We start from the raw sequence: 26273 nt of genomic DNA, 5'->3' as shown, positions 1-26273 counted from the left end.
CCTGCTGGGCCAGACCCGGTACATCTAGCCAACGTTCTTTTTTCGAAAGGAGATATGCAAATTTGGCGCTAATTTGCATGTCGTCTTCCGATCGCTTTTTCAAAAGCATTTTTTTTTCAAAAGTGAAAGCAGTTTCGATGGGGGGGAGGTTGAAAGAACCCTGTACATCTCATTTTTTAAGGAAGAAGGGTTCTTTCGAAAACCCTCCGTCTAAGCTGCTTTCACTTTCGGAAAAAACGCTTTCAAAAAAGCAAGCAGGAGAAGATATGAAAATTAGCGTCAAATTTGCATATCTCCTTTCGAAAAAAAGAACGTCGGCTAGAGGTACCCCCAGGATCCATCCAGCCCAGAGGCCTGTCTCCCATCGGCGTAGTCTGTCTCCAACGGGAATTAGGTCGGTATGACTGCATCACTCAGGTGTGGCTTTTTCACATCCTAGTTACACCGGGGTAAGTCTGGAGTGTAGACCTGGCTTCCTACTCTAAATAGACAAGGCAGAAGCGCCTCTTCCTTTTGATCCTTCACTGAAACTCTCTTTAAAAGCAAATCACCTCAATTCTGAGCTGGGGCTGTGTGAGGGAGCCAAATTCTCACCCTTTGCTAGGAAGTAACTAAGGAGAAATGCCTTGGTTTAAAAAAAAAGTCCATCAAAACCTCATTGAACAAACTGCTGAAATGTAGGGGCAATATTTATATTCCAATCGAGGTACTTTATAATTATGTGATCACATTAGAAACTCAGCAAGGCTGAGACTGTGCTAGGACACTCGTCTGATTCTGTGAGCCAGCAGCTTTTAAGTGCGGGGAAACTTGCAGCTAAGCTAGGAAACTTCCACCGGGGGGCAGGGGGTTTCAATTCCCAGAACGCGGCCTCCTCTGGGCCAGGAGCTGCACTCCGCGTGTTGCTCTGTTTACACGGGCCAGCGACGGATCCGCTTCCCCCGCCAGGTCGCTCAGCCCTGACGGCGGCGGCCCCTGCCCTAGGGCGGCCCGAGCCCTTCTCGGATTCGGCCCCGCTCGCTGCCAGAGCGCGCCCGGCCGGGGCCAGCCCGCGGAATCCGGATTCGAATCCCGAGCGCGGAGCGGGGACGGGAACCGAAGTGGAGTGGGCACAAGATCCGCTTTCCCCTGCTCCTCCGCGCTCCCTTTGTCCTGCCCCAAGGGCCAGCGGGGGGGATCCCCCGAGCCGGGGCCCCCCTCCTCGGCTTCCCCCCCTGGGGGGCGGCGGGGGGAGGGACCTGGGGGTAGGACGCGCTCGGTGCGGCCGGGAGAGGGCCCCCCTCGCTCCCTGCCTGGCTCCCTCCAGCCTGCGCATTCCTGAGCGCGGAGCCGGAGCGACAAAGGAGGCCGCCGGCCCGGGCAAACTTTGCACAAACTTTTCGGGCGGCGCGCGGGGCTCGCTCCGGCAGGGCGGGGGGGGGGGGGTTTTTTTTTGGGGGGGGGGGTGATTTTGGGGGGGGGCGCGCGGGGCTCGCTCCTGCGGGGCGGGGGGAGGGGAGTTTTTTTTGGGGGGGGGGCGCGCGGGGCTCGCTCCTGCGGGGCGGGGGGAGGGGAGTTTTTTTTTGGGGGGGGGCGCGCGGGGCTCGCTCCTGCGGGGCGGGGGGGGGGATTTTGGGGGGGGGCGCGCGGGGCTCGCTCCTGCAGGGCGGGGGGGGGATTTGGGGGGGGCGCTAGGATGGCCCCGGGGCGGGCCGGCCGAGATGCCGGGGCGCGGGCAGCGGGGCCCGGCTCGCCCTAGGGGGCTGGGGATGGGCCCGGCGGGCGGGCTGCGGGGCCCCCTGCTCTGGGGGCTGCTGCTGCTGGGCCTGGGGCCGGGCCGCGGGGCGCCGCTCAACGCCTCGGCCGCCCGGGACCGCTGCAAGCGGGCGGCGCCCTGCGAGCGGCTCCGCGCCACCGCCTGCCTGGGCTCGGCGCTGCCCTACGCCGCCACCTCCACGCTGCTCGCCGCCGACTCGGGCTCCCAGGAGGAGGCGCACGACAAGCTGCTGCTCTGGTCCGGTAAGGGGGCCGGGGGGGCGATGAGAGGGGCCAGGGGAGGGGGGGGGGGCAGTGGAGAGGGGCCAGGGCTGGGGGGGGCAGTGGAGAGGGGCAGGGTCTGGGGGGGGCAGTGGAGAGGGAGGGTCTGGGGGGCAGTGGAGAGGGGCCAGGGTCTGGGGGGGGGGGCAGTGGAGAGGGGCCAGGGTCTGGGGGGCAGTGGAGAGGGGACAGGGTCTGGGGGGGGCAGTGGAGAGGGGCGGGGTCTGGGGGGGGCAGTGGAGAGGGGACAGGGTCTGGGGGGGGGGCAGTGGAGAGGGAGGGTCTGGGGGGCAGTGGAGAGGGGACAGGGTCTGGGGGGGGGGTGGAGAGGGGCCAGGGTCTGGGGGGAGCAGTGGAGAGGGGGGGTCTGGGGGGGGCAGTGGAGAGGGAGGGTCTGGGGGGGAGTGGAGAGGGGCCAGGGTCTGGGGGGGGCAGTGGAGAGGGAGGGTCTGGGGGGGCAGTGGAGAGGGGCCAGGGTCTGGGGGGGGCAGTGGAGAGGGGCAGGGTCCGGGGGAGAGGAGAGGGGCCAGGGTCTGGAGAGGGGCAGGGTAGGGGGGACAGAGGGGACAGGGTACGGGGGGGATCTGGAGAGTGAGCCAAGGGAGTGGAGGGGACAGGGTCTCGGGGGGGGGGGGCAGTGGAGAGGGGCCAGGGTCGGGGGGGGGAGTTTGGGGGGGGGCAGTGGAGAGGGGCTAGGGTCTGGGGGAGGCAATGGAGAGGGGCCAGGGTCCGGGGGGCCAATGGAGAGGGCAGGGTAGGGGGGGGGAGAGGGGACAGGGTACGGGGGGGATAGTGGAGAGGGCTATGGTATGGGGGGGGCCAATGGACAGGGGACAGGGGGGGGGGCAGTGGAGAGTGCTAGGGTACCAGGGAGGAGACAGTGGAGAGGGACCAGGGTCTCGGGGAGGCCAATGGAAAGGGGCCAGGGTAGAGGCGATGACAGTGGAGCAGGCTAGGGTCGGGGGGGGGGGCAATGGAGAGGGGTCAGAGTCTGGGGGGGGGTAATGGAAGGGGCAGGGTATGAGGCAATGACAGTGGAGCAGGCTAGGGCATGGGGCGGCCAGGGAATGGAGGCCTAGGGGACCGATGCAGGGGAGTAGGGCATGGGGGGGGGGCTGTAGGGCCAATGCAGGGGAGTAGGGCATGGGGGGCTGAGGGCCATGCAGGGGAGTAGGGCATGGGGGCTGAGGGCCAATGCAGGGGAGGGCAAAGGGAGCTGGTGGGCCAACGTGAGGAGGGGGGGAAGCAGGAGAGTAGGGTGGAAGGTCCAGGGTAAAGGGGCAAGTTCAGGAGGAGGGGCAGGTTGTGTCGGGAGCACTGGAAGAAGGGGCAGGTGGTGGGTGGTGCGCTGGGAGCAAATGCAGGCAGTAGGGGGCACATGGAGGTCTTGGGGAGGGATGCAGAGGCAGGGGGCAGGTCCTGCGAGGGGCATTGGGGGGAGGGTGCGAGTCATGGCAGGCTACATCAGGTGGTTTGGGGGGAGGTGAAGGGGCGGCGGAGGAGTCCAGAGGTCTGTGGGAGCCCTGGGGCCGGCCATACAGGAACGTATGGGCCTAACTGGAGGGGCTATTTTAGAGCTCACCGTCCAGGTGTAGCTCACCTGGGCACAGGCAGCCGCGGGGAGAGGAGAGGCAGAGCTCACAGAGGGCTTGGGGGGCAGGTCAGAGGGGGTGCGGTGCTCTTTATAGATGGACTTCCCCTGCTTTTTGCAATTGGCTCCTTTGCTCCTACTGCTGCCAGGGGGCACAGGGAGGCCTTTAGTGCCGGCGGTCTGTGCTCTGGTACTGCCGCTCCAGAGTTCATCTGGCCCTGCAGACAGTGCACAAGGTCTTGTCGCCCTAGTCGCACTGTGATCCTAGATTCATGCTGGGACTGTGGGTGGTATGCTGGGTGGGGCACTCAAGTGCAGATGTTTGGGGTTTTTTTTCTTCACTCAGTGCACAGTCAACTTGTGGAACTCCTTGCTGGAGGACGTAGTGAAGGCTAGGACTTTAACAGGGTTCAGCAAAAGAGCTAGATAAATTCATGGAGGTTAGGTCCATCGATGGCTAGTAGCCAGGATGAGTAGGAATAGTGTCCCTAGCCTCTGTTTGTCTGGAAATGGGTGACGGGAGGGATCACGTGAGGATTACCGGTTGTGTCCCCTCCCTCTGGAGCATCTGGCTTTGGCCACTGTGAGCAGATAGGATGCTGGGCAAGATGGATGGTTAGTCTGACCCAGTGTGGCCGTTCTGATGTAGCCAGGAGAGCGGCTGGGAATTCCCACCTCTGGCTTCCTGGAGCGGCTCTGTGCCTGGCAGTGCTGGGTAAAGCGGCTCTCTGCTGCTGCAGCTGCTCCACCTAGGCTCTGAGCCCCACGGGGGGGCGTTGGCTGCTGCTTGTCTGCCCGGGGGGCACTGTCACAGGCGATGCGTGGGCAGCAGGGAGGGTCGCTTTGCTCTACTCCAGGAAAGCCAGAGGGCGGGGCCCAACGGTCATTGCTGTCTGTAGTCTGAACAGGTAGGAGCCAGCAGTTCCCCGGGGACAATGCTAAAGAGAATCGGGATCACAGCGGCAGCTGGTTCCCAGCCCTGGAGGGGGACCCTCCACAGGCTGCCGTCCCTGGGACAGGAGGGTAGAAGGGTGGGGAGGGAACTGGTCAGATGCAGAGGAGAGAGCTGGGGGAATCGGGTGGCTTAGGAGGCTGGTAATGAGCCATTCTCTCTCTCTTGGTGGTCTTTAGAGGGCTAGTTCTGGTCTGGCCTATGATGGGAGCAGCTGTCAGTTATCCCCTGGGATAAAATGTTGGTCTTAGCCCGGTTCCCGGGAAATGAATCCAGGGCTGGCCCCGTGGTAGAACTCCCAGGAGAGTGGCCTGGAATTTGGTGGGCCGCGAACATGCGTGCCAGGAGTTGGGTGGGCTGGTTTGGGGGCCCAAACACGTGGCTGAATGGAGACCTTCCCTCCCCGTGTGGGTGTGGAGGGTCCCCCAGTGACCACGTCCCAGCTGGCCGAATGAGATGAGCTTTCGCTGCCCCGGGGGTCTGGCGCGCCCCTTTCTGTCCGACTGCGCCTCTGCACAGCGCTCAGCGCGGGTGGGATCTCTGCTCACGCTTGGGTGCTGTGGCGGAGAGGCAGCCTGCTTTCCCCCGCGGGCGCTTGCACTAGTACGCGACTAGCACCCCACGCCAAACCCCATCAGCTAAGCACCCTGAAGCACCCATCTCTAGCACCCACCTGCATCCTCTTGACACGACGGAGCCCTGCAGGCTACAAGACCAGGCCAGGGCTGCAAGGCAAGGAACGTCTGTAGGATGTGCCTTGTAGTTAGACGAAAGATGCCCAAGGGCCAGCTTGTAGGACTTGGATACCTCTGATGAAGGAAACCAACAGCACCCACTGGCCATACACGGCTAATACGTCTCTGCCTGACATCCTGCCGCTCTGTTACGAACAGCATGGCCTCCTTGTTGGACCGTTTGCCTGGAGACAAAGCTACCAGCAGTGAGGTTTCGCTTTCATCTCCCCGGAGGACAAGGCTGCCTGGGAGGTGGGGGAATCGCCTTCCCTGGAGGTTGTCTAAAAGAGACGGTCTTGGCTGGTTTCCCACGCCTCTTGGCAGAGGGTTAGGCCAGGTGACCCTGTGCTGGCGAGCGTGGTTAGTGGGAATGGACGTACCCCCTGGACTCTGTCCCAGCTCGGCCTGAGTTGCAGCGTTCGGCAGCTGTCCTGCCATACGCGGGAGGGATGGGAACGAGGTGTAGAGAGCCTAATTCGAACTACCTACTCCGTGCCGCGTGACAGAGTCCGCACTAATGGGGATTTAAAAATGGCGGCGCCCGGCAAGATGCAAATGAAGCCCGACATATTTAAATCCCGGGCTTCATTTGCAAGTTCGAATGCCTACATTAGCCACCCTAGTGCGAACTAGGGTGGCAGTGTAGACATACCCTAAGGTGCTACAGGGCCGTTGGTTGGTTTTTTAGCTACAGCCTACCACGGCTCCCCCTCTGGGGCAAGTCAGAGGCACGTTATTGGCTCAGCCCAGGGGGACTGGGTGACATGTCACGGGAGGGCCAGCTAGAGGGTCCAGTGGCCCCTCCGGGCCTCGAGCGCTGTGAACCTGTGAGCGCCGTATCCTGGGAAGCAGTGTTATTCCTGAGCCTCTCCGCGCGTGGCTTGAAGCACCGACAACCCCCGTCGCTTTGTTCATCGCTGCAGTGTCTGCACGTGCTAGTTAAGAGGCAAGACTCCTCCCACGCCCAGCCCTGTTGGATCCCCTTCTAACTAGGGATGTAAAATCCCCTTTAACCAGTTAACCGATTCAGGGGGATACTGGGTGGGGGAGCCAGGCTGGAGCAGCCCCCAGCCCGCGGGGCTCCAGAGTGAAGCGTGGTCCCAAATAAGCCCTTTCTCATCCCCCTATAAAATCTCCCTCTGTCACATTTCGGGGGGAAGCCCGATCCAAACTTTCCTCCAAACTTCCCCCTCTGCTGCCTTGCCCACTGCTAGAAAGCTCCCGACTGGATACGTCACGTGGGCTGCACCCTTGCCCTCTATGTTCACTTTTCTGTCTGCTTTGGCTGCTGCCTCTTCCGTGGCGATACCTTCTCCTCCGTCCAGCCCTGTTCTCATCTCCTGCCTGCCCATCTCTCTCTCCTCCGCTTTGCACCTTCTTCCAGGGCCGCTCCACCTCCTCCCGCAGGAATCGCCGGGCAGCTTCCCTCTCCGTCTCCAAACCTTCCGCCGAAGTTGGTTCCAGTGCACGAGTCTGGGGCTTGTTCACGCTTACGGTGAATCAGCCAGCCCGGGCGTGCTCCTCAGCCGTTGTACGTGCGGGCACACAGAGACCTTGTCTTGCACTGCAACTCCTTGGGGACCACGCCCCCTTCTTTCCAAACTCAGTCACCACGCTCGAGGCCGCCAGCGCAGAAACGACTCCAGGGACTTTGTGCAGAAGATTGTGTCGGTCTGAGAACCTTTAATCTGAATAGAGCAGAGTACAAAGCAGCCGTGCTTTCCAAGTTAACCTTAACTCTGCCCCCGGTGCTGCCATCCTGTAAGCATCCACTCTCTTGTAGTCAGAGACAGGCCCCCCCCGCCACACACGACTTTTCAGTACAGTTCATAGACCCGCATGTCCCCTACCAACCCTCCACATACAGGCGGGAACTGCTCGCTTCTCCAGTGACGGATTCTGTTTCCATGGCAATACACATCAATATAGTCCAGGCTCATCACATGGTGATACACTCCACTGACCTGCCAGGCTTACAGGGAGATGGGTGGAGGGTGAATATCTTACTGCCCCTGTATAAAACTCTGGTACGCCCTCATCTTGAATACTGTGTACAGATGTGGTCTCCTCACCTCAAAAAAGATATTTTGGCCTTGGAAAGGGTTCGGAAAAGGGCAACTAAAATGATTAGGGGTTTGGAACGGGTCCCATATGAAGAGAGGTTAAAACGACTGGGACTTTTCAGTTTAGAAAAGAGGAGACTGGGGGGATATGATAGAGGTCTATAAAATCATGAGTGGTGTGGAGAGGGCCGATAAAGAAAAGTTATTTATTAGTTCCCTAAATAGAAGAACTAGAGGACACCAAATGAAATTAATGGGGAGCAGGTTTAAAACTAATAAAAGAAAGTTCTTCTTCACACAGCGTGTAGTCAACCTGTGGAACTCCTTGCCAGAGGAGGCTGTGAAGGCTAGGACTATAATAGAGTTTAAAGAGAAGCTGGATAAATTCATGGAGGTTAGGTCCATAAAAGGCTATTAGCCAGGGGATAAAATGGTGTCCTTGGCCTCTGTTTGTCAGAGGCTGGAGAGGGATGGCAGGAGACAAATCGCTTGATCATTGTCTTCGGTCCACCCTCTCTGGTGCTGGCCACTGTGGGCAGACAGGATACTGGGCTAGATGGACCTTTGGTCTGACCCAGTACGGCCGTTCTTATGTTCTTATGAGGGGGGGAATCTCTGCTGGTCTGAGCTGTTGGATGAAGTTGAGAGAGGTCTCTGAGCCATGGTTAGAAGTGAGCCGGGTCTGGGGAGGACTCAGACCTGTAAGAGGAGGACACCAGAGAAGGGATGTGAGTGAGTACTGGTTAACCAAAGTTACCTGAAGCATCACCCTCTTGTGGGAGTTGGGAGCCGCACACGTCCTCCCCCCACACATGGGGGGCCAAGAGCAGGAACGGGCTGCCTTGCACACAGGAGGAGCTGCTTCTGCTCCCTGCCCCCCCCCCCCGCCATGCACTGGGCTGACTGCCCCCTCGTGCGGGGGGTGGGGGAGTGGGACCCTGCTGAACCAGTTAAACTGCAGTCTAGCTGGTTAACAGAGTAACCGGGATTTTACATCCCTGCACCAGAGCCGTGTCTGACGTGTTTGCAAAAGCACCAACGGCAGCGTTAAAACCGATGCTGAAACACTGGTCGGGATAAAAATCCGAATGTTGTTAATGAACTAACGGCCTTCCTGTGCTGCTCACGCCGGGGGCGATCACGAACGTGGCAGCAACGTAGCATTTCAGTTGGCGTCTCGCTCTTACGCCCGCTGCCCTCACTTGGCGTGGCTTGGAGTTTTGATTTTTTTCAAAACGGGATCATCTGTTTCAGTCCCACCTCCCCTGCGTCACCAACATCGATGCGTTTTCACTCCCGAGCTGTAAGGCACTGACTTGATGCCATGGCGTTACTTTGCAAATGCTGAAAGGGGGTTTTGTTACTAGGTGGTCTGTGTTTTTTCTTTACACTTAATAAAAATACTTTGGCATTTGAGATTTTGCTTTATTTTTTTACAAAGCCTGTAAACTTTTGGGTGAAATTTGACCTTGTCATATCCCTTCAACTTACAATTGCTGAATCATTTATTCACATCCAGCCTGCTTAAGTAGCCTAATTAACAGGGGTTCTACAATTGGCAGGTACTTCTTTTGATGTTCTGTATATCTCTTGGTTTCTGTTATTTCCACTCCAACTCATCTGATGAAGTGAGTTCTAAACACAAGCTCATGATTCTATTTATTTTTGTTAGTCTCTAAGGGTGTGTCTAGACTACAGGGCTACGTCTAGACTGGCATGATTTTCCCGAAATGCTTTTAACAGAAAAGTTTTCCGTTAAAAGCATTTTCTGAAAAGCGTGTCTAGATGGGCAGGACGCTTTTCCGCAAAACCACTTTTTGCGGAAAAGCGTCCGTGGCCAATCTAGACGCACTTTTCCGCAAAAAAGCCCTGATCGCCATTTTGGCGATCAGGGCTTTTTTGCGGAAAACAAATCTCTGCTGTCTACACTGGCCCTTTTGCACAAAAGTTTTTCGGAAAAAGACTTTTGCCCGAACGGGAGCAGCGTAGTATTTCCGCAAAAGCACTGACAATCATACATGAGATCGTCAGGGCTTTTGCGGAAATTCAAGTGGCCAGTGTAGACAGCTGGCAAGTTTTTCTGGAAAAGCGGCTGCTTTTCCGGAAAAAGCGGCCAGTCTAGACACAGCCCAGGGTTTTGTCGACTAAAGTGGGCCTTTGTCGACAAAACTATACCTGCCTCTACACTACCGCTGAGTTCTGTCAGCATAACATCGACAGAACTCAGCAGTTTTGTCGACGGCTGTAAACCTCATTCTACGAGGAATAACGCCTTTTGTTGACAGAGTTCTGTCGACAGAAGGCGTTATTGCATCTACACTGTCCTTTGTGTCTACATTGTCATGTCGACAAAGCAGCTTGCTTTGTCGACAGAACTGGATGTAGTCTAGACGCTCTTTGTCGACAAAAGCCTATAGTCTAGACGTACCCTAAGGTTCCACCGGATACTTGAATCATTTATGTTCAAATAGTCCACTCAAAGAGTTCTCATGAGTAAAGGCTTTGCTCACATGACGCGGTTAAAGGTGCCTAATGGACATTTTGTTCTATGCAATGCGCCTCGCATCATTATCTTGAATCTTGCTATTTGTCCTGAAGCAGTGAGTTCCATGGATGAATGATGCATGGTGTGCATCAAAGATACCGATTTCTGGGGGCCTGGCTGGCTTAGGGGACTGCTGGAGGGTGGGCTTTCAAGGTGTAATGCTCAGCTCTAAGAGGGAGCAATATTAGCCCCAGTGTGTATTAGGGGCGTGGAGAAACCGAGAGGTTTAAATCAGTGGTGCTCAAACTTCCCAGAGTGCTGTACCTCTTTCAGAACCCCCCATTTGTCTTGCGTGCCCCCATGGTTCACCTCTGTCTCCTTTCTGCTATACAGTATGATAGACGTCATATAATCGATAATTGACGTGATGATTAATAATAGCAGAAATGAAACTTTGCACTCACAGCTTTATTTAATGGGACCTCTGCTGCTGGGGGTGCAGTTTGGGGATGTGGGGGTGCAGGAGTCAGGGTGGGGGTGAATGAGGGCTCAGGGCAGGGGGCTGGGGTGTGTGGGAGGTGCAGGAGGCTGAGCAAGGCAGTGGGGGTGGGAAGTAGAGTGTGGGGGGGGCACTGGGGCTGGGTTACTTTACCTGGCTGAGGCTGGGCTGCTGCACCAGGCAGCAGAGGCTGAACGAGGGATTGAGCCGGGGTGGCTCCAGCCGGATCGTGGCCTCCCCTTGAACCCGTGCCGCAGCAAGAGGGGGGCACCAGCAAGCCCTTCCTGCTACCAGACCACGGGGCCTGCCAGGATCAGGGCTGGGGACAGGATGCAGCAGCCAGATGGGGGCCTTGTTGGCCAGGCTGCTCCGGCCGGAGCCCAAGCCAGGCCACTGTAGCCGGGCTGTTGCAGCTGTTGCAGGAGCTGGAGACAGACCCTGGCCGTCAGATGGGGGCTGGAGCTGGGCCACTGCGGCCAGGGGGAGGCCTCTGCCGCCACCAGCCCCCCTCGCTCTCCCAGCATGGAGCACACACGTCCCCCTCAGCCGGCCCTCGAAACCAACCAAGTCCCCCTGCCAGGGGAAGCCACGTGCTTCTAACGTTCCGAATTCCGTTTTCTGTTCATGTAAGAAGGAGCCTGGGTTTGGGGACTGGTCGAAGAGACACGTTTGGTTCCGTTCTGAGCCACGTTTGGCATGAGAGCCAGAGGGTGCTGTCCCCCGCTCTGGGCCGTAGGCAATGGAGCAGCGAGTTTGTCTGAACCCCCCTTCCCGGCATGCTGCTGAAAATAAATCTGTCAAAGGGCTCTCTGTAGCCCAGGTGCATTTGTGACCCAGGGAACAGCTGAAATACCTGAGAACGGAGGGTCTGTTCACAGCAGCTGCTTGTTGACGGAGGGGGCTAGTGGAGGAGTGTTGCACAGAGGAGTTTGAGCCTTTCCTGGTACCATATAACAGCCCATGCCCCTAGATAAATCCTGTGTTTTATGAAGGGGGGGATGGACGGTCACAAACTGGCCGTGTGGGCACTGGATGGAGCACGTCCTAGCCTGGTTCCATTACATGCCCCGTCCTTGGCACAAGGACTGTCGTGGTCATCGGGGATTGAACCGGCAGCGTCCGCATCAGAAACGCAGGCCTTGCCTGGCCGAGCTAAGGGAGTGTCCTTCAGTGGGAAGGGGTTGGTTGTCGTGGTTACAGGGCCCAGCCACTAGAGGGCAGCGTGCGACACCCGTGCCGAATTCCCACGGCGGCTTTCTCCCTCGGCCAGGCTTGCGGAACGCCCCGCGCTGCTGGGACGCCATCCAGCCGCTGCTCTGCGCCGTGTACATGCCCAAGTGCGAGGACGGCCAGGTGGAGCTGCCCAGCCAGACCTTGTGCCAGGCCACCCGGGGCCCGTGCACCATCGTGGAACGGGAGCGGGGCTGGCCCGACTTCCTCAAGTGCACCACGGACCGCTTTCCGGAAGGCTGCCCGGTAAGGAGGCGTCTCGCACCTCACCGCGGTGCCCGGTGTCCGTCCCGCGGCACGGCCATCCTGGCCCCGTGCCTCTTACGGGCTGAAGCAGCACCCTCCGTGCAGCTCGGGGCGGGGGCGCCGGTCCTGGGGGGAGAGGGGACGATGAGTCATTGGATGGGCTATTTGGTCCTGATTCAACTCTGAGGAGAGAGGTGGCCACATCACAGGCCTTAACTGTAAGGAGGGGGGCTATTTGGAGCTCTCTCGCAATGGTCCCTCTAATTTTTCCCATCCACGTGCAGGATAAATATTGTTACATGCACCAAAGCATGTGCGGATGTGCACCACCTGGAGAAACACATGTGGACAGCAGTGGGTGCTCTGCTAATCAGCTGGGCGGTCCCTGAATCTCTCCTGGGAAGCCACCCAAGCGCTCAGCTTACAGGGAATACTGCTCTCTAGCGGCAGATGTTCTCCAGCCGCAGAAATATCGCAGGATCAGATGCTTTATCTCGACAACAGGACCAGCCCCGGTTCCGGCCCCCCGACCTGATTCCAGCCGGCAGGTCCAGTGGACGGACTGGGCCATATTAACCGAACTTGCCTGGGCGGGCTTGAAACACGCTGCTGGGCCTGTTTTGGAGATAAACATGTTGGCGTTGGTACAGACTCAACACCCTGGCTGGGTGCTAGCAAGCCCCGTGTGGCCAGAGGTGCGGTTATGTGCCCGAGACATACAACCAAAGTGGGCGGTGACCTCCTGTCTACAGCTGACTCCCCCTTGGAATCTCAGTGAAGTTAATCAGGATTTCCCTCCCTACGAGGCTGTTGTACAGCGCTGTGGAGCGACTCGGTTCCGCACCAGAGGCGGCTGCATTTCAGCCGAGGTTGGGGAAGCCTTGTAAAGTGCTGGGCTGTGCTGTGCCCATGTGAGGGACCAGGCATTCCGGCCACTGTTCTGGTGATAGGAGACACCCTCCTCCTCCCTCCCCCAAGAGACACGGGCGCACAGATGAAGCCTAAACTGGGTGCTTGGTGCGGGGGAAGAGCCTTAGAAAACTCGGTGGCAATTGGAATATTTGGGGGTTTCAGTGGGACCGGGACAAGGTTTGTCGTGGGACGGTTATCGCGTGTCACGCGACTGGTGCGGAGCCGCGGCGGATTCTCACCCTAACCAAGGGGGGTCCCCAACGCTAGCTGCCTCTCTCCACGTCCCCACAGAGCCTCTGTGTCAGCCCGTCTCCAGCCCTGCTCCCATGTCCCGTCCCCTTCCAGAGGCAAAGGAAGAGGACCGTGTCCTCCCGGCGGGAGAGCTGAAATGCGGGGTTAGCCCAATCCCGTTGATTCAGCGTGTCCGCCTCCCTGGGCGTGTGGCGTAATCCCAGTCTGCGGCCGGGTCGGTCCGTGGTTCCCCCCAGGGCGGGGAGCCCGTCCATGGCAGATCTGGGACCTCCACACTCGTGGTTCCCGGCCCTCGGCGTGAGTCACGGCAGCGTCCCTGCCGCCCGTATCGATCCCTTTCCTCCCTTCCCCGCCACGCCCGCAGAACGAGGTGCAGAACATCAAATTCAACAGCTCGGGGCACTGCGAGGCGCCCCTGGTGCAGACGGACAACCCCAAGAGCTGGTACGAGGACGTGGAGGGCTGCGGCATCCAGTGCCAGAACCCCCTCTTCACGGAGAGCGAGCACCGGGACATGCACGTGTACATCGCCGCCTTCAGCTCCGTCACCATCTTCTGCACCTTCTTCACCCTGGTGAGCGGAGCTGCCGAGAGCCCCGGCTGGGCGGGAGGGGGTGGCTGGCGGCTGATTCCCAGACCATGGGCGCTGGCTCGGAGCACCCCCTGCTGGCTGGTTCTGCTCTCAGCTCAGGGCTGAACAGCAGGCTGTAGAGCGAGGCCGGGAGCAGGTGCTACATGGCCCCAGACCCATTTCTCGTCTCACCCCCACCCCCACCCCAGGCCACGTTTGTTGCCGACTGGAAGAACTCGAACCGTTACCCGGCCGTCATCCTCTTCTACGTCAACGCCTGCTTCTTCGTGGGCAGCATCGGCTGGCTGGCGCAGTTCATGGACGGGGCCCGCGGCGAGATCGTGTGCCGAGCCGACGGCACCATGCGGCTGGGGGAGCCGACGTAGGTGCCTCTGCCCCGCGGGACGAGCGGCCCCATCCCCGGCTCTGACGCAGCCTGCTGAAGGGAAGGGCCGGTGGGGGGGGCTGGGGACAGAGCTGGGGTTCTGGGCAGAGCTCCCATGGGACCCAGGTGTGGCTGGGATGGGAGCCGCCAGGAAGCGAGGCGCCATGTTACAGGGCACCGGGGCATGCTAGCAAGTATGTATCAGGAGGTGGGAGGGAAGGAAGGATGGGGGGAGAGACCCACTCCCAGCCCTGTCTAGGGATGTAATAGTGTAATCCGGGGTGGCCAACCCATTCTGGGCAAAGAGCCAAGATATCAGTGGATCCAGGGCAAAGTTGTCGAGCAAAAACAACAACAAGAAAGACTGCCCCTTTAAAAGGAGCCTCCGGCTGTGTTTGGTCAAGAGAAAAAAAAAAAGACTGCCCCTTTAAGAAAACGCGTTTAGAGGCTTTTTGGCCACATCAGGCTCCCGCCGGCCAACACCGTCTATAATACTCCAGCTTTAATGGCCGTGCCGGACGGCTCCCCTGCCCCGGGGAGCACAGGGAGCCAGGAGGAGAGAGCTGTTTTCAGGGGTGTGGGGGAGGCTTTATGAGCCACAGGGGAGGGAGGGGCTTTGCAAGCCGCACCCTAGCGGGGGAAGAACCGCATGCGGCTTGGCCACAGCTGGTGTAGTCGGTTAACCGATAAGCGAAAGCTTATAGGCTGCTGTAGACTACGCGCATTCCCCCCACCAGTACATTTTGCAGCAGGATGACCAGCAGCCCAGCTCAGTCCTGGCTCGTGACAGGTCTGGGACCTACCCCCCCTGCAGCTCTGCATTTCAAGTGTACGAGGAGCGAGGTGGACACCAGGACCAGGAGTTCAGACCCACCCCCACGCCGGGGGTCGCTGCCTCTGTATCCAAGGAAGCAGCACGGGGCGACAGGCGGCCGGTCCGCAAGGGGAGCTGCTTTTTAAACTGGCTCCCCTTGCGGGCCAGCTCCCGCCTGGCCCCCTGCGCTGCTGCCTCTGATTCAGAGGCAGCAGCGTGGAGTGGAAGGGGGCTGCTTGGGAGCAGGGCCGGAGCGCACTGGCTGCCAGCCCCACCCCCGGGGACTAGAGAACAGTCGAGTAACCGATGAGAATTCATGAGGTTAACCGACTGTCCAGTTAACCGATATTTAACCCTGTCCTGTCCCCCTCCCCAGCTCCAACGAGACGCTCTCCTGCGTGATCATCTTCGTCATCGTCTACTACTCGCTGATGTCGGGCGTGATCTGGTTCGTCATGCTGACCTACGCCTGGCACACCTCGTTCAAGGCCCTGGGCACCACCTACCAGCCGCTGCTGGGCAAGACCTCCTACTTCCACCTGGTCACCTGGGCCATCCCTTTCGTCCTCACCGTCGCCATCCTGGCTGTCGCCCAGGTAGGGGGGCCCGGCATGGAGAGCTCTAGGTCCTCCCCCCGCCTCCCCGGGGATGCTCTTCTCTCAGGGCCCCCATCACTCTTCCTGGGGGTGGGACGTTAACCCGGCATCGGTGAGCAAGAGCCGTCTCCTCTTTTCCCCTAGGGCTCCCTGTGTCTGCGAACATCCCCGGTGCGATCCAGGTGGGGGTTGGCATTTCCCAGCCCCTTCACCATGTTCGTGGCTCCCTCCCTGGACTGCCGGGGACCCCTCCTGTCCCCCAGTGTGCTCCCAAAGACAAATCCCGGCTGTTTGGACTGACCTGTAGGACGCACCAGCCTCCATCCCTGTCCCACTCCCTCCCCAGTAAACACCCGGCCATCTACCACACCTGTTCTGCCACGTGGCAGAGATATAGGCTGTCCCCGCCCCCAAATAGCTACCAGGTTCCCCCCCCTTCTCCCTGGACAGGGCCAGCCCAGCCCTGTTCTCACGAGATTCCCAGCCCCCTCGGCAGGCTGGGGAAGGCCGGACACTGATGCCTCTGCCCCGCCCAGGTGGATGGAGACTCCGTCAGCGGCATCTGCTTTGTGGGCTACAAGAACTATCGCTACCGGGCCGGCTTCGTCCTGGCGCCCATCGGCCTGGTGCTGATCGTGGGAGGCTACTTCCTCATCCGAGGTGGGTGCGGACGCATCAGCGGGATGTAGTTTGGGGCCTCCCGGGGCGAAGGTGGGAGCCGCTGACACCTGAGCCGAGGGAGGCAGGTGGTGTCGGTTATGAGCCATCTCCTCTCGGGGAGAGACCAGCATCTGAGCTGCACCGAGCGCTTTGCTACGGAGACCAGGTCCACACTGCACGCTTAGGCTACGTCTACACTACGTGCAGCTTGTGCAAGAAGCCTTTTGCGCAAGCGTTTTTGTGCAATAACTTCTTGCGCAAGAGCACGGCCACACCTCAAAGCACATCGCAAAAGCCACGTGCTTTTGCGCAAGAGAGCGTCCACACTGCATGGACGCTCTTGCCCAAGAAAGCTCTGCTGGCCGTGCACAGAAGCACCTGTGCTTTTCTTGCGCAAGAAACCCCTCTGGAGCGTCCCCACCTGCCTTTTGGCGCAAGAACTCTTGCGCAAAAAGGAGTGATGCCTCGTAAAAGGAGGTTGACCTACGGTGGAAAAAGCCCTCCCTTCTGCCGTTTTACTCTTGATTTCCTTGCGCAAAAGAGCATTTGAGGTGTGGACGCGCCGCAGGTTTTTGCGCAAACACCTTGCAGTGTAGACGTAGCCTTACTTCGGTAGCACTGCGTCGCTCGGGTGTGAAAATTCCACGCCCTGCCTCGCCGACTGCAACCCCTTTGTTTAGTGTCTGTATTTCACGCACCTTCTGAAGGGCCGTGCCCGGGGAGGTGGTCTCCTCACACCCCTCCAGGACCAACTCCCCGGGGTTAGCCGGTCGAAGGCTGGGTCTGTATCAAGACCACGATTTTTGCTGGGTCGCAACGTTGCAAACGTAGGCTCTTTTGAAAGCGCGGGGCGGGTTTCCCTGGCGGCTGAGGACCGAGAGATCCGCTTCGGAAGGATCGCGCTGTGACAAGTGCCCAGCACTGGCGAGAGGGCGGGTTTGTCTTCTGAGCCTCGTGATTGGCTGGTTTCACCCCCATTTAATGCCTAGAGAACAGCTGTGTGTGTATAAGTACGTTTCCCAGGCCTGCAGGAGAGCCCTGGCGCTTAGAGGTTTGTCTCCCTCCCCAACAGAAGTTGGCCCGGTAACAGGTATTACCTTGCTCGCCTTGTCTCTCCGGTACCCTGGGATTGACACGGCTGTCGTCGCTTAGCCGGCAGCTGTAGTAGACTGTTATCCTCGTATGAGGACCAGCCACTAGAGGGAGACACAGACGCCACGTTCTCGTGTGGATCACACGTGCTGGGCCGTGTCCCGGGAGAAGGGTGAGGTGCAGGCTCTGGTTCCTGGCTGGGAAGGAAGACATTTCCCTCCGTGCACGTGGGATAAACTCCCCCACCCGGGGCAGAGAGGGCTCCTGTAGTTCATTGAATGGCCCGAAGCGGGGGAAGGGGCAACCTGCCGGGTACAGCCCATCTCCTGCCACCCCCCAGCAGCTCCCCTGCTCTGGCATTGCAGCAGCCCACGGGCGGGGCGGGGGTCCGGCTTGTGCCTGCCACACGCCCCGGCCGAGCCCCCTGGCGCCGCGCCGCCAGCCACGACCCCGCGGGAGCCGGGCTCTCCCTCCCTGCTCCGTCTCTGCTGGGGCTCCTGAGGCCGCCCCAGGCCGTCCTGGCGCTCTTGCCTTGCCGGCCCGGTGCCAGGCGCCTGGCTGACGCGCCCGCCCTGCTGTCTGTTTGCCCCCAGGCGTCATGACGTTGTTCTCCATCAAAAGTAACCACCCCGGCCTGCTGAGCGAGAAGGCGGCCAGCAAAATCAACGAGACCATGTTACGGCTGGGTAAGCGGGGCCCGGGCGGGCCTGGCTTGTGGGGGACCGCTGGTGTGCACGGGAAGCTCTGTGGTACGCGAGAAGTGGGTGCCGCTGGTGTTCACGAGGACCCTAGAGGTGTCGAAGGAGCCCGAGCTATGCTTTGACCCCTCCCTTCCCTTTCCCTGGGTGGCTGGGCTTCCGTCCTGGCAGCTGCGTGCCGCATCCTGGGGCCGCGGGAATAACCCCCGGGTCCTTCCCGGCTTCTTGCAGGCATCTTCGGCTTCCTGGCCTTCGGCTTCGTGCTCATCACCTTCGCCTGCCACTTCTACGACTTCTTCAACCAGGCCGAGTGGGAGCGGAGCTTCCGGGAGTACGTCCTGTAAGTGGGAGCCGGCGGCGCCCCCCCCCTCGGGGCCCCGGGACTCTGCTCTGGCAGGACAGCTCCTTGGCCAGCGTTGGAAGAGGGTGACGCTTTCCACAACCGCCCCGGGTCCCATGACGATGCCCTTCCCATTTCCCCGGCACCTCGTGAGGATCCCCAGCCGGGCGCTGGCCGATGCCACGGCTGGTCCCTGTGTCACCCCCCCAGGCATGACGGCACTGGCCGCCCGTGGCCTTGGGCAGAGCCTAGCCCCGTGGCATGAGGACTGGGGCACGCCCGATCCTGGTGAGACGGATTGGGATTACCTGCTCCAGGAGGTCCTGTGAGCCCGTCACCATGCCCGGTGCCAGGCTGTTGAACGCCCTGCCGGCTGCTCCCAAGGCTAGGACCCTTGGGGGGGGCGTCCGCTGCACCCCAATGGAGAGCCCGTCACTCGATGCTCCTGCTGCTGCCCGCAGCTCTCTGACCTCCTGCAGGCCCCTCACCGTGGCCTCTGGGCAGCTGTTGGGATCAGTCGAGCTGCAGGAAGGGAACTCAGCCCCTGAGTTTCTGTCCCAAATTGAATCCGCAGCTGCTCCTTGCAAGGGGGGGAGGTGTGTTTAATGCCCCTTTATCTGGCTGCACTCGGGAGAGCTGGGGGGGGCGATGGCTTTCCTGGTGCCCCCCCTCGGGCTCCGTTACCGAGGCCCGGGTGGGTTGTCGCCCCCGCTCTCCGTGCGGCCACCAAGCCCCGCCTCTCTGCCGCAGGTGCGAAGCCAACGTGACGATCGCCATCCACACCAACAAGCCCATCCCCAACTGCGAGATCAAGAACCGGCCCAGCCTGCTGGTGGAGAAGATCAACCTCTTCGCCATGTTCGGCACCGGCATCTCCATGAGCACCTGGGTGTGGACCAAAGCCACCCTCCTCATCTGGAAGCGCACCTGGTGCAGGTGGGAGCAGCTGGGGGCCCGTGTCCTCTGGGCCCCAGGAGCTGGGGCACCACGTGCCCCACGGCCCAGGCCAGGCCCGAAGCTGCCCTCGTCTGGCGGCCCGTGTGGTGAATTTGGCAGGTCTCAGCCGGTCCCGAGGGAGGGGGAATCTGGGGAAAGAGCGGGACATTGGTGACCTTTGGTGAGTGGGGGGACAGACAGGCGGATGGACGACTTCCTGGCTCAGCAGGACAGGGCAGGCCTGGCCCTCGGGCCCCATCCCCGGGGATCTCCTGCCCCATGCTGCAGCGGATCAGTGCCCTGCCCTCCCCACCTCTGAACCAGCTCCTCTCCCACTCCCGCCCCCGGCAGGCTGACGGGACAGAGCGACGACGAGCCCAAGAGGATCAAGAAAAGCAAGATGATCGCCAAGGCCTTCTCCCGGCGGAAGGAGCTGCTGCACAACCCGGAGCAGGAGCTGTCCTTCAGCATGCACACCCTCTCGCACGACGGGCCCGTGGGTACGTCCCGTGCCAAGGGGGGGAGCCGCGGGCTTCCCCCCACTGCCTGAGGCTCCTCTGCAACCCCCACTACCCCCCCGCGCTTATCAGTCCCAGCTTTGTTGTGGGGCACGTGGGACGCGGTTCTCAGGCACCGCCCTCCGCCCTCACTAGAGGGCGCTGCAGCCCGCCAGGCCTTCGGATCCGGCCCGTGGTGCGCCCCGGCGGCACGGAACAGCGCCGCTCCAAGAGCCTGGCCGCTCCCTGTGGCTCTTTGCGCTGGGGGGGGAAGAGGGGGCTTCTCGTGCTGTCCCCGCCCCCAGCTAAATCTCTCGGCTCCCATTGGCCGGTTTCCAGGCAATAGGAGCCAAGAGATTTTCCTGGCGGGTGGGGACAGCAGGAAGCCTCTTCTGCCCCCGCAGCGCAGAGAGCCACCCGGAACCGCCTGCCGCTTTGAGCCGCGTGTGGCTGCTGGCAGGCAGGGAAGCCTTCCTGAGAGAGCTGCTTAGGTCAGCACCTCCCGCCCACCCTCCCCCACACCCCATATCCCTCCCAGACCCTGCACCCCGCTTATGCCCCTCCCCCAGGCCAGAATTCTCTTGCACCCCAACCCCTCCCAGACCCTGCACCCCGCTTATGCCCCTCCCCCAGGCCAGAATCCTCTCCTGCACCCCAATCCCTCCCAGACCCTGCACCCCAATCCACTGCCCTAGGTCACCACCCAAACCCTCTGCACCCCTCCCCCCTCCTGCCACAGGTCACAACCCCCTCCTTCATCCAAGTTCCTTCTCAGACCCCACACGTCTCCTGCACCCCAGTCGCCTACCCCAAGCTCCCTTCTGCACCCAGACCCCCTCCAGAGAAAAGTGCGGCCCTGGGCCACTTACCAAAATCCTAGAGTGGTCCCCGTTAGAAGTGCTTGCCCCCCCCCCGAACGAGAACACAGGAACGGTCACACTGGGTGAGACCAAAGGTCCCTCTTGCCCCGTGTCCAGCCTCCGAGAGTGGCCGAGGCCAGGTGCCCCAGAGGCAGTCCAGAGAGCAGGGAATCCAGTGACCCCTCCCCTGTCGCCATTCCCCACGTCTGGCCCCCCGGGGCATGGGGCACACAGAGCATGGCGTGGCAGTCTGACCACGTGGCGGGTAGCCACGGGTGGCCGTCTCCCTCTAGAGCAATATCCCGGCCTTGTGCCTTTGATGTTGCCCTCACACGCCCCTGTGAAGGCAGGGCTCTTGCCCCATTGGGCAGAAGGGAAACTGAGGCAGGGGCGGCTAAGGGACCCAGTCCTAGTCACCCTGGCAGTGCAGGAAATTGGACCCAGATGTGCTCTAACCTCTGGACCACCCTGCCTGTCTGCATCCAGAATGAGAGCCGCTTTGTCCAGCGACGACAACAGTTTTTACTCGCTGTTCCTCCTCTCCGCTGGGAGCCAGATTCAAGGCCGGCTCGTGCAGCTACTTGCCATTCTGTGGCTCGGATCTGTTGAACAGGCTCGCGCAGGGTCCGGCCTCTGAGGGTTGGGGCCGCATGGGAGGGCTCCCTGGTCGCCACGGGAAGGCGGGGTGTCGGCTCCAGAGTGGGCTGCTTGTGCAGGTGAATCAGAGAAGAATCCCGGCCCGGCTGGGGCCGGGAGGTTCCCCGCTGCCCGGTGGTGAGAATCTCTCTGACCTTCGTCCCAGCTGGTTTGGCTTTCGACCTCAACGAGCCGTCGGCCGACGTGTCCTCGGCCTGGGCCCAGCACGTCACCAAGATGGTGGCCAGGAGAGGAGCCATCCTGCCTCAGGACGTCTCGGTCACACCCGTGGCGACGCCTGGTGAGTCTCTGGGAAAGCGCGGGGAGGCGAGGGTGACAGGCCAGCCGGGGGGTAGCGCTGCCGCGCACTTCTGCGGGAGGCCATTGGCGTCCTGGGGGCACCGGGAGGTTTCGGTTATCGGGACCCCTTTTTGGGGGGTGCGGCTCAGCCCCCTAGCAAGAGACAGGCCCTGCAGCCTAGCTGCTGGCAGTTGGGAAACCGAGGCAGGAAGCTGAACATCTGCAGAGCCGGAAACGGGATCCCACAAGGGCGGCAGTGCTCTCCGCTCCCCGGCGATTGGGCGCCAGGAGACGTCACGTTTTCTCCTCAGCCCGGCGCTAACCTGGGGCAAGTCACGACTCCACGCTGGGCCTCCATTTCTCCCTGTGGAAAATGAGGACCCCCGTCCGTTGAAGTGCCGGGAGACGGGGTGCAAGGAGTGAAGGCGCAGGGCTAGGAGAGGGGTTGCCCCGCAGCCATCGACATGCGGCCACTTCTGGGGTGGGCTCGCAGCTCAGGAAAGGCAGGAAAGATTGCCAGCTGGAGCCAGGGGCAACGTAATTTGGCTGTAATCCGCGCGCTTGGGTGGCCAGAAATTCAAATCCCCGCCCAGCTGATTAGCAGAGCGCCCGCAGCCAGCTACATGGGTTTCTACTGGTGGTGCACATCTGCACATGCCTCTGTGCATTTGACAAAATTGATGCTGCGCACGAGTGGCTGCAAGGCGGGACGGAGAGGCAGTGGGAGAGCTATGCGTGGTGGGATAGCAGGGGTGGTGAGCTAGGGGGCAGTGGCAGAGCTGGGTCAAGGACGCTGTCTCATGCCCGCTCTCAGGTCTGTGTCTTGCTGTCCCGCTCGCTAAGCTTGCCTGGGGTGTGTTAAGAGCGAGTCTGCCCGGCCAGGCCCCTCACCCCGGCCCCTCTCTCTCTTGCCCCCAGTCCCCCCCGACGAAAGGGCGAACCTGTGGGTCGTGGCCGCCGAGATCTCGCCCGAGCTGGAGAAGAGAGCCGGCCGCAAGAAGAAGAGGAGGAAGAAGAAAGAGGCCGGCCCGCCCGGGCCTGCGCCCCAGCTCTGCGACGTGGGCTCCTTGGCCCCGCAGGCCCGCAGCGCCGTCCCACGCCTGCCCAAGCTGCCCAGGCAGAAGTGCTTGGTCTCCAGCCCCTGGGAGTCTCGGCTTGGAGAGGAGACGCTGCCCCCGGGCTCCTACCCTGGCCTGAGGCTCAGCGCCTGCCAGCACGAAGGCCGCTTCCCCTGGGACGACCCCGCCGGCTCCAGGCAACACGCCGCCTTCCACCTCGTCAGCAGCCCCTTCTGCCCCGAGGCCGGGCCCCAGGAAGGTCTGGCCTTCGAGGGCAGCGTGAGGGGCTTCCTGGCATGCCAGCCACCCAACGGTGCGTTCCCGCCCCCCGCCGCCGGCCTGGATCCTGGCGCCCTGCCCGGCGGGAGCGTCCCCTGCGGGTTGAGGACTCCAGGCCGAAGGGCAGGCTTCGCCCCCGTCCATTCCCAGACGAACCTCATGGATGCTGAGCTGCTGGATGCGGATTCGGACTTCTAGGCCCGCAGGGAACCAGACGCCGTCCCTGCCTGGATAAGCCCCCCAGCTCCTCAGGAGACCGGCTGTGGAGGACCCCCCGGGAGAGAGTCGTGCGTTTAAACCTCCCCTTCTCCAGATCCCACCAGGGACGGTTCTCCGCTGCAAACGTTGGTGCTTCCTCGGGAGCTCGCGTCTGCTTTTGAACTTCCCCTTCCTGGCTTTCTCAGGCCCCTCCCGGCTGATCTGCCTGCCCGCGGGAGGCCGCGAGGCCCACGCCGGATCCCCAGCGCTGGCGTGGCGGCTGGCGGAGCCCTGCCAGGTACTATGGACTGCTCCAGGGGCGACGGACACAAAACCGAAGGGAGCTGTGCTGGAGCTGCCCTCGGAGGCCGGGCTTGTGGGCTGGAGCCAGGGTGTGCCAGCTCCCAGGTGGGGTCCTGGATTCTGCTCCTCGCCCTGCTGCGCGGAGTTACTCGAGGACGTTCCCCCCGGCAGCCCTGCCCCGGCTGCATTTGCTTCTTGGCTTCTTTCTCCTAGGACTTTCCTGCTGCCCCGTGAAGCAGGCCAGGTGCTGAAAGGGAAGGGCCGGCGGGAGAGTGTCGTTAGGGGTCTGTAGACTTTCCGAAGCGTCGGGGCCACGTCACTCCCGGATGGTCGCCCATTCGCGATTGCCCGGAGAGGCGGAGGCTTTGTCCAGGGCGGGGCGGCATGTGGGACGTGTTGTCCACGCCTCCCACCCTGGGGCTGCATTTAATCGTTCCCCATACGTTTGGGGGCGGGGACATGTTACCCAGAACCAGGGGGTGGGGCCAGACGTGTGACGAACAGGCCACACTGCGAGCTGCTGGGGGACAGAGTCCCAGCTTGTCGTGGTGGGCGGTGCTCGCGCAGCGTTGCATGCTGGGAGTTGTAGTCCCCTGCATTTTGGGACTTGTAGTCCCTGCCTGATACATCTCTGTTAATGCCCCTGTTGAAGACCTGGTTTACAAGGGACGGGGCCAGTTCAAAACGAGCACACACTCTCTTCCTCCTTGAAGGCCCCATCCCTGTTTGCCGAGGAAGCTAATGTGCCCAGGTAGATGCTGCTTAGTGGGTTTAAATATTTCTGTTGTGTTAGTGGGTTTTTTAATATATGTTTGTGTGACGCAGAGATGTTTACGAGTGTCGAAGGCCATCAAAGGGATGCCCCAGCTAGAAATCCCTTACAGGAGTGCATCATATCCCCCGCCGTGGGCCTGGTTTTTGTTTACTGTCCTTTCCTCTGTGGAACATCAAACATGAATGCCCTTCCCACATCCCACACGTGCCCTGTTCTAAGACACTGTTCCCCATCCCGCCGGCTTGACTTCCCTGCAGAGTAGAACGGCCAGACGGGGTCAGACCAAGGGTCCCTCTAGCCCAGTATCCTGTCTGCCGACAGTGGCCAATGCCAGATGCCCCAGAGGGAGTGAACAGAACCGGGAATCATCATGTGATCCCTCTCCTGTCGTCCAGTTCCAGCTTCTGACAAACAGAGGCTAGGGATACCATCCCTACCCATCCTGGCTAATAAGTATTGATGGACCTATCCGCGAATTTATCTAGTTCTTTTTTGAACCGTGTTAAAACCTTCACCACATCCTCTGGCGAGGAGTTCCACAGGTTGACTACGCTCTGCATGAAGAAAAACTTCCTTTTGTTTGTTTTAAATCTGCTACCTATTCATTTCATTTGGTGATCCCTAGTTCTTATGTTATGACCCCTAGTTTTTATGGCCTTTCATCTGTCTCAGACAGGGCAAGCCGTGTGCTTGTGTTGCCGTTTGTCACCAGGATCCTCTTAACAACGACGCAGCCTCAGAGGACGTATTCTAGCAAGAGGGTGGGGGGTTATTCCTCCTGCATCCCACCACCCTAGCAACAGGGAAGTGCCTTTTGATTGGCTGGCGGTGACCTAGCCTAGAGCAGCTGTGCTCCAAACCAGAGCAGCTGGCCCCAGGCAGAGCAGAGGCAGCTGTGTTGGCTCATCCCATTTGTAGCTGAAGCAAGAAGGGTGGTGATGGAGGATGCGTGTTCCCCAAGTGTAAAGAGCAAATGAAACTTTTTTTTCTAGTGCACTTGCGCTTTCCAAACCTGCCAGGCGCCTGGCATCCCCTGGTGCTGGAAAGTTGGTGGTTAAATGGGGCATGTGTCATGATTGTTTTCTCATAAGGGGCGGAGTCTCCAAGGTGTAAGCCCCACCCCTTCTGATTGTTTCTGTGTAAAGGGGCGGAGACTCACAAGGGCTAACCCTACCTCTTTAGTGCAGGAGGTGGAGACTTGCTGGTGCTAACCCTGCCGCTCAGTCCAAGGGTCGGTCTGTTGAAATTATGGGTCTCCTGGGTCATGGGAGCTATTCCAGACCCAGGGGCGAGGGGGGAAAGCTTGATCTTTGACCTGGCGCTTCCAGGGGATTGAACAAGTCCAGCTCCCACAAACACCTGCTCGTTTTCCATGTTCATGAGCAGCTGGGTTCCAGCTGGGTCTGGTGATGCTCCAGGGGAAGTCTGTCCTCGGAGCATTTCTGGACATGCCGGGAATCTTCCCATGAGCTGAGTCAGGCTGAAGATGTCAAGTTTGCAGGGGCGGGTCTGGACCCAGGGTGGCAGTTTGGCCCACTGGGAGGAGGGGACCGACCACGCCTCTTCTAGCTCGATCTGAGCACCCCCGAAGTTTGGGGGGGACTGGAGCTGGCTGCAAAGAATATACCACCCAGGAAAAATGCAGCTGCTGCTGCAAGCTGGAATTAAGGTGGCGCATAATTCCATACGAACCTAGGAAGACCGGTTCAGACTCCAGGGCTATGTCTACACTCGCGGCTTCTTGCGTGAGTAATATGCAAATGAGGCTAAGTGTGGACTATCGCCGAGCCTCATTTGCATACCTAATGAGCCACCATTTTTTCCAGAAGAGGCTCTTGCGCCAGAAGGAGTGTCTACACTGCCCCTTCTTGCGCAAGAAAAACCCTCTTGCGCAACGCCGTTACACCTATTACTTTTCAGGAAGAACGGCATTGCGCAAGAGGGTTTTTCTTGCGCAAGAAGGGGCAGTGTAGACACTCCTCCTGGCGCAAGAGCCTCGTCTGAAAAAAAAAATGGTGGCTCATTCGGTATGCAAATGAGGCTCGGCGATATTCCACGCTTAGCCTCATTTACATATTACTCACGCAAGAAGCCGCGAGTGTAGACATAGCCAAGGTGTATCTAGTTCAGTATCTTGCATACGCTTTCCACGAACGTGTAAGACTCCTCCTCGTGGTCAGTTATGGAATAACGACCCGGACCCTGGCAGTGTTAAGACGAAGGCGTGAGGTTTCATATCCCTCCGTACGTGTTTTGTATCGGTCGGTGTTTATTCCTGTAAATGTCTATTGAACC

At 60.3% G+C, this 26273-nt stretch overlaps 1 protein-coding gene across 1 annotated transcript; it reads left to right on the top strand.

Moving 5' to 3' along the window:
- The first annotated feature begins 1651 nt into the window (after nt 1-1651).
- SMO (smoothened, frizzled class receptor) lies at nt 1652-25763 on the top strand. Its single transcript, XM_075925434.2, has 12 exons — nt 1652-1998; nt 11611-11816; nt 13345-13554; nt 13761-13933; nt 15127-15346; nt 15883-16006; nt 17692-17784; nt 18028-18136; nt 18887-19072; nt 19424-19572; nt 21232-21366; nt 22284-25763. Exons 1-12 carry the CDS (start codon nt 1701-1703, stop codon nt 22898-22900), a joined length of 2520 nt encoding a protein of 839 aa, XP_075781549.2. The 5' UTR covers nt 1652-1700; the 3' UTR covers nt 22901-25763.
- The last annotated feature ends 510 nt before the right edge of the window (nt 25764-26273 follow it).

The sequence above is a fragment of the Pelodiscus sinensis genome, chromosome 1 (genome assembly GCF_052426305.1).
Source record: "Pelodiscus sinensis isolate ZL-2025 chromosome 1, ASM5242630v1, whole genome shotgun sequence".
Lineage (NCBI taxonomy): Eukaryota > Metazoa > Chordata > Testudines > Trionychidae > Pelodiscus > Pelodiscus sinensis.
This window is presented reverse-complemented; position numbering and strand designations above follow the sequence as displayed.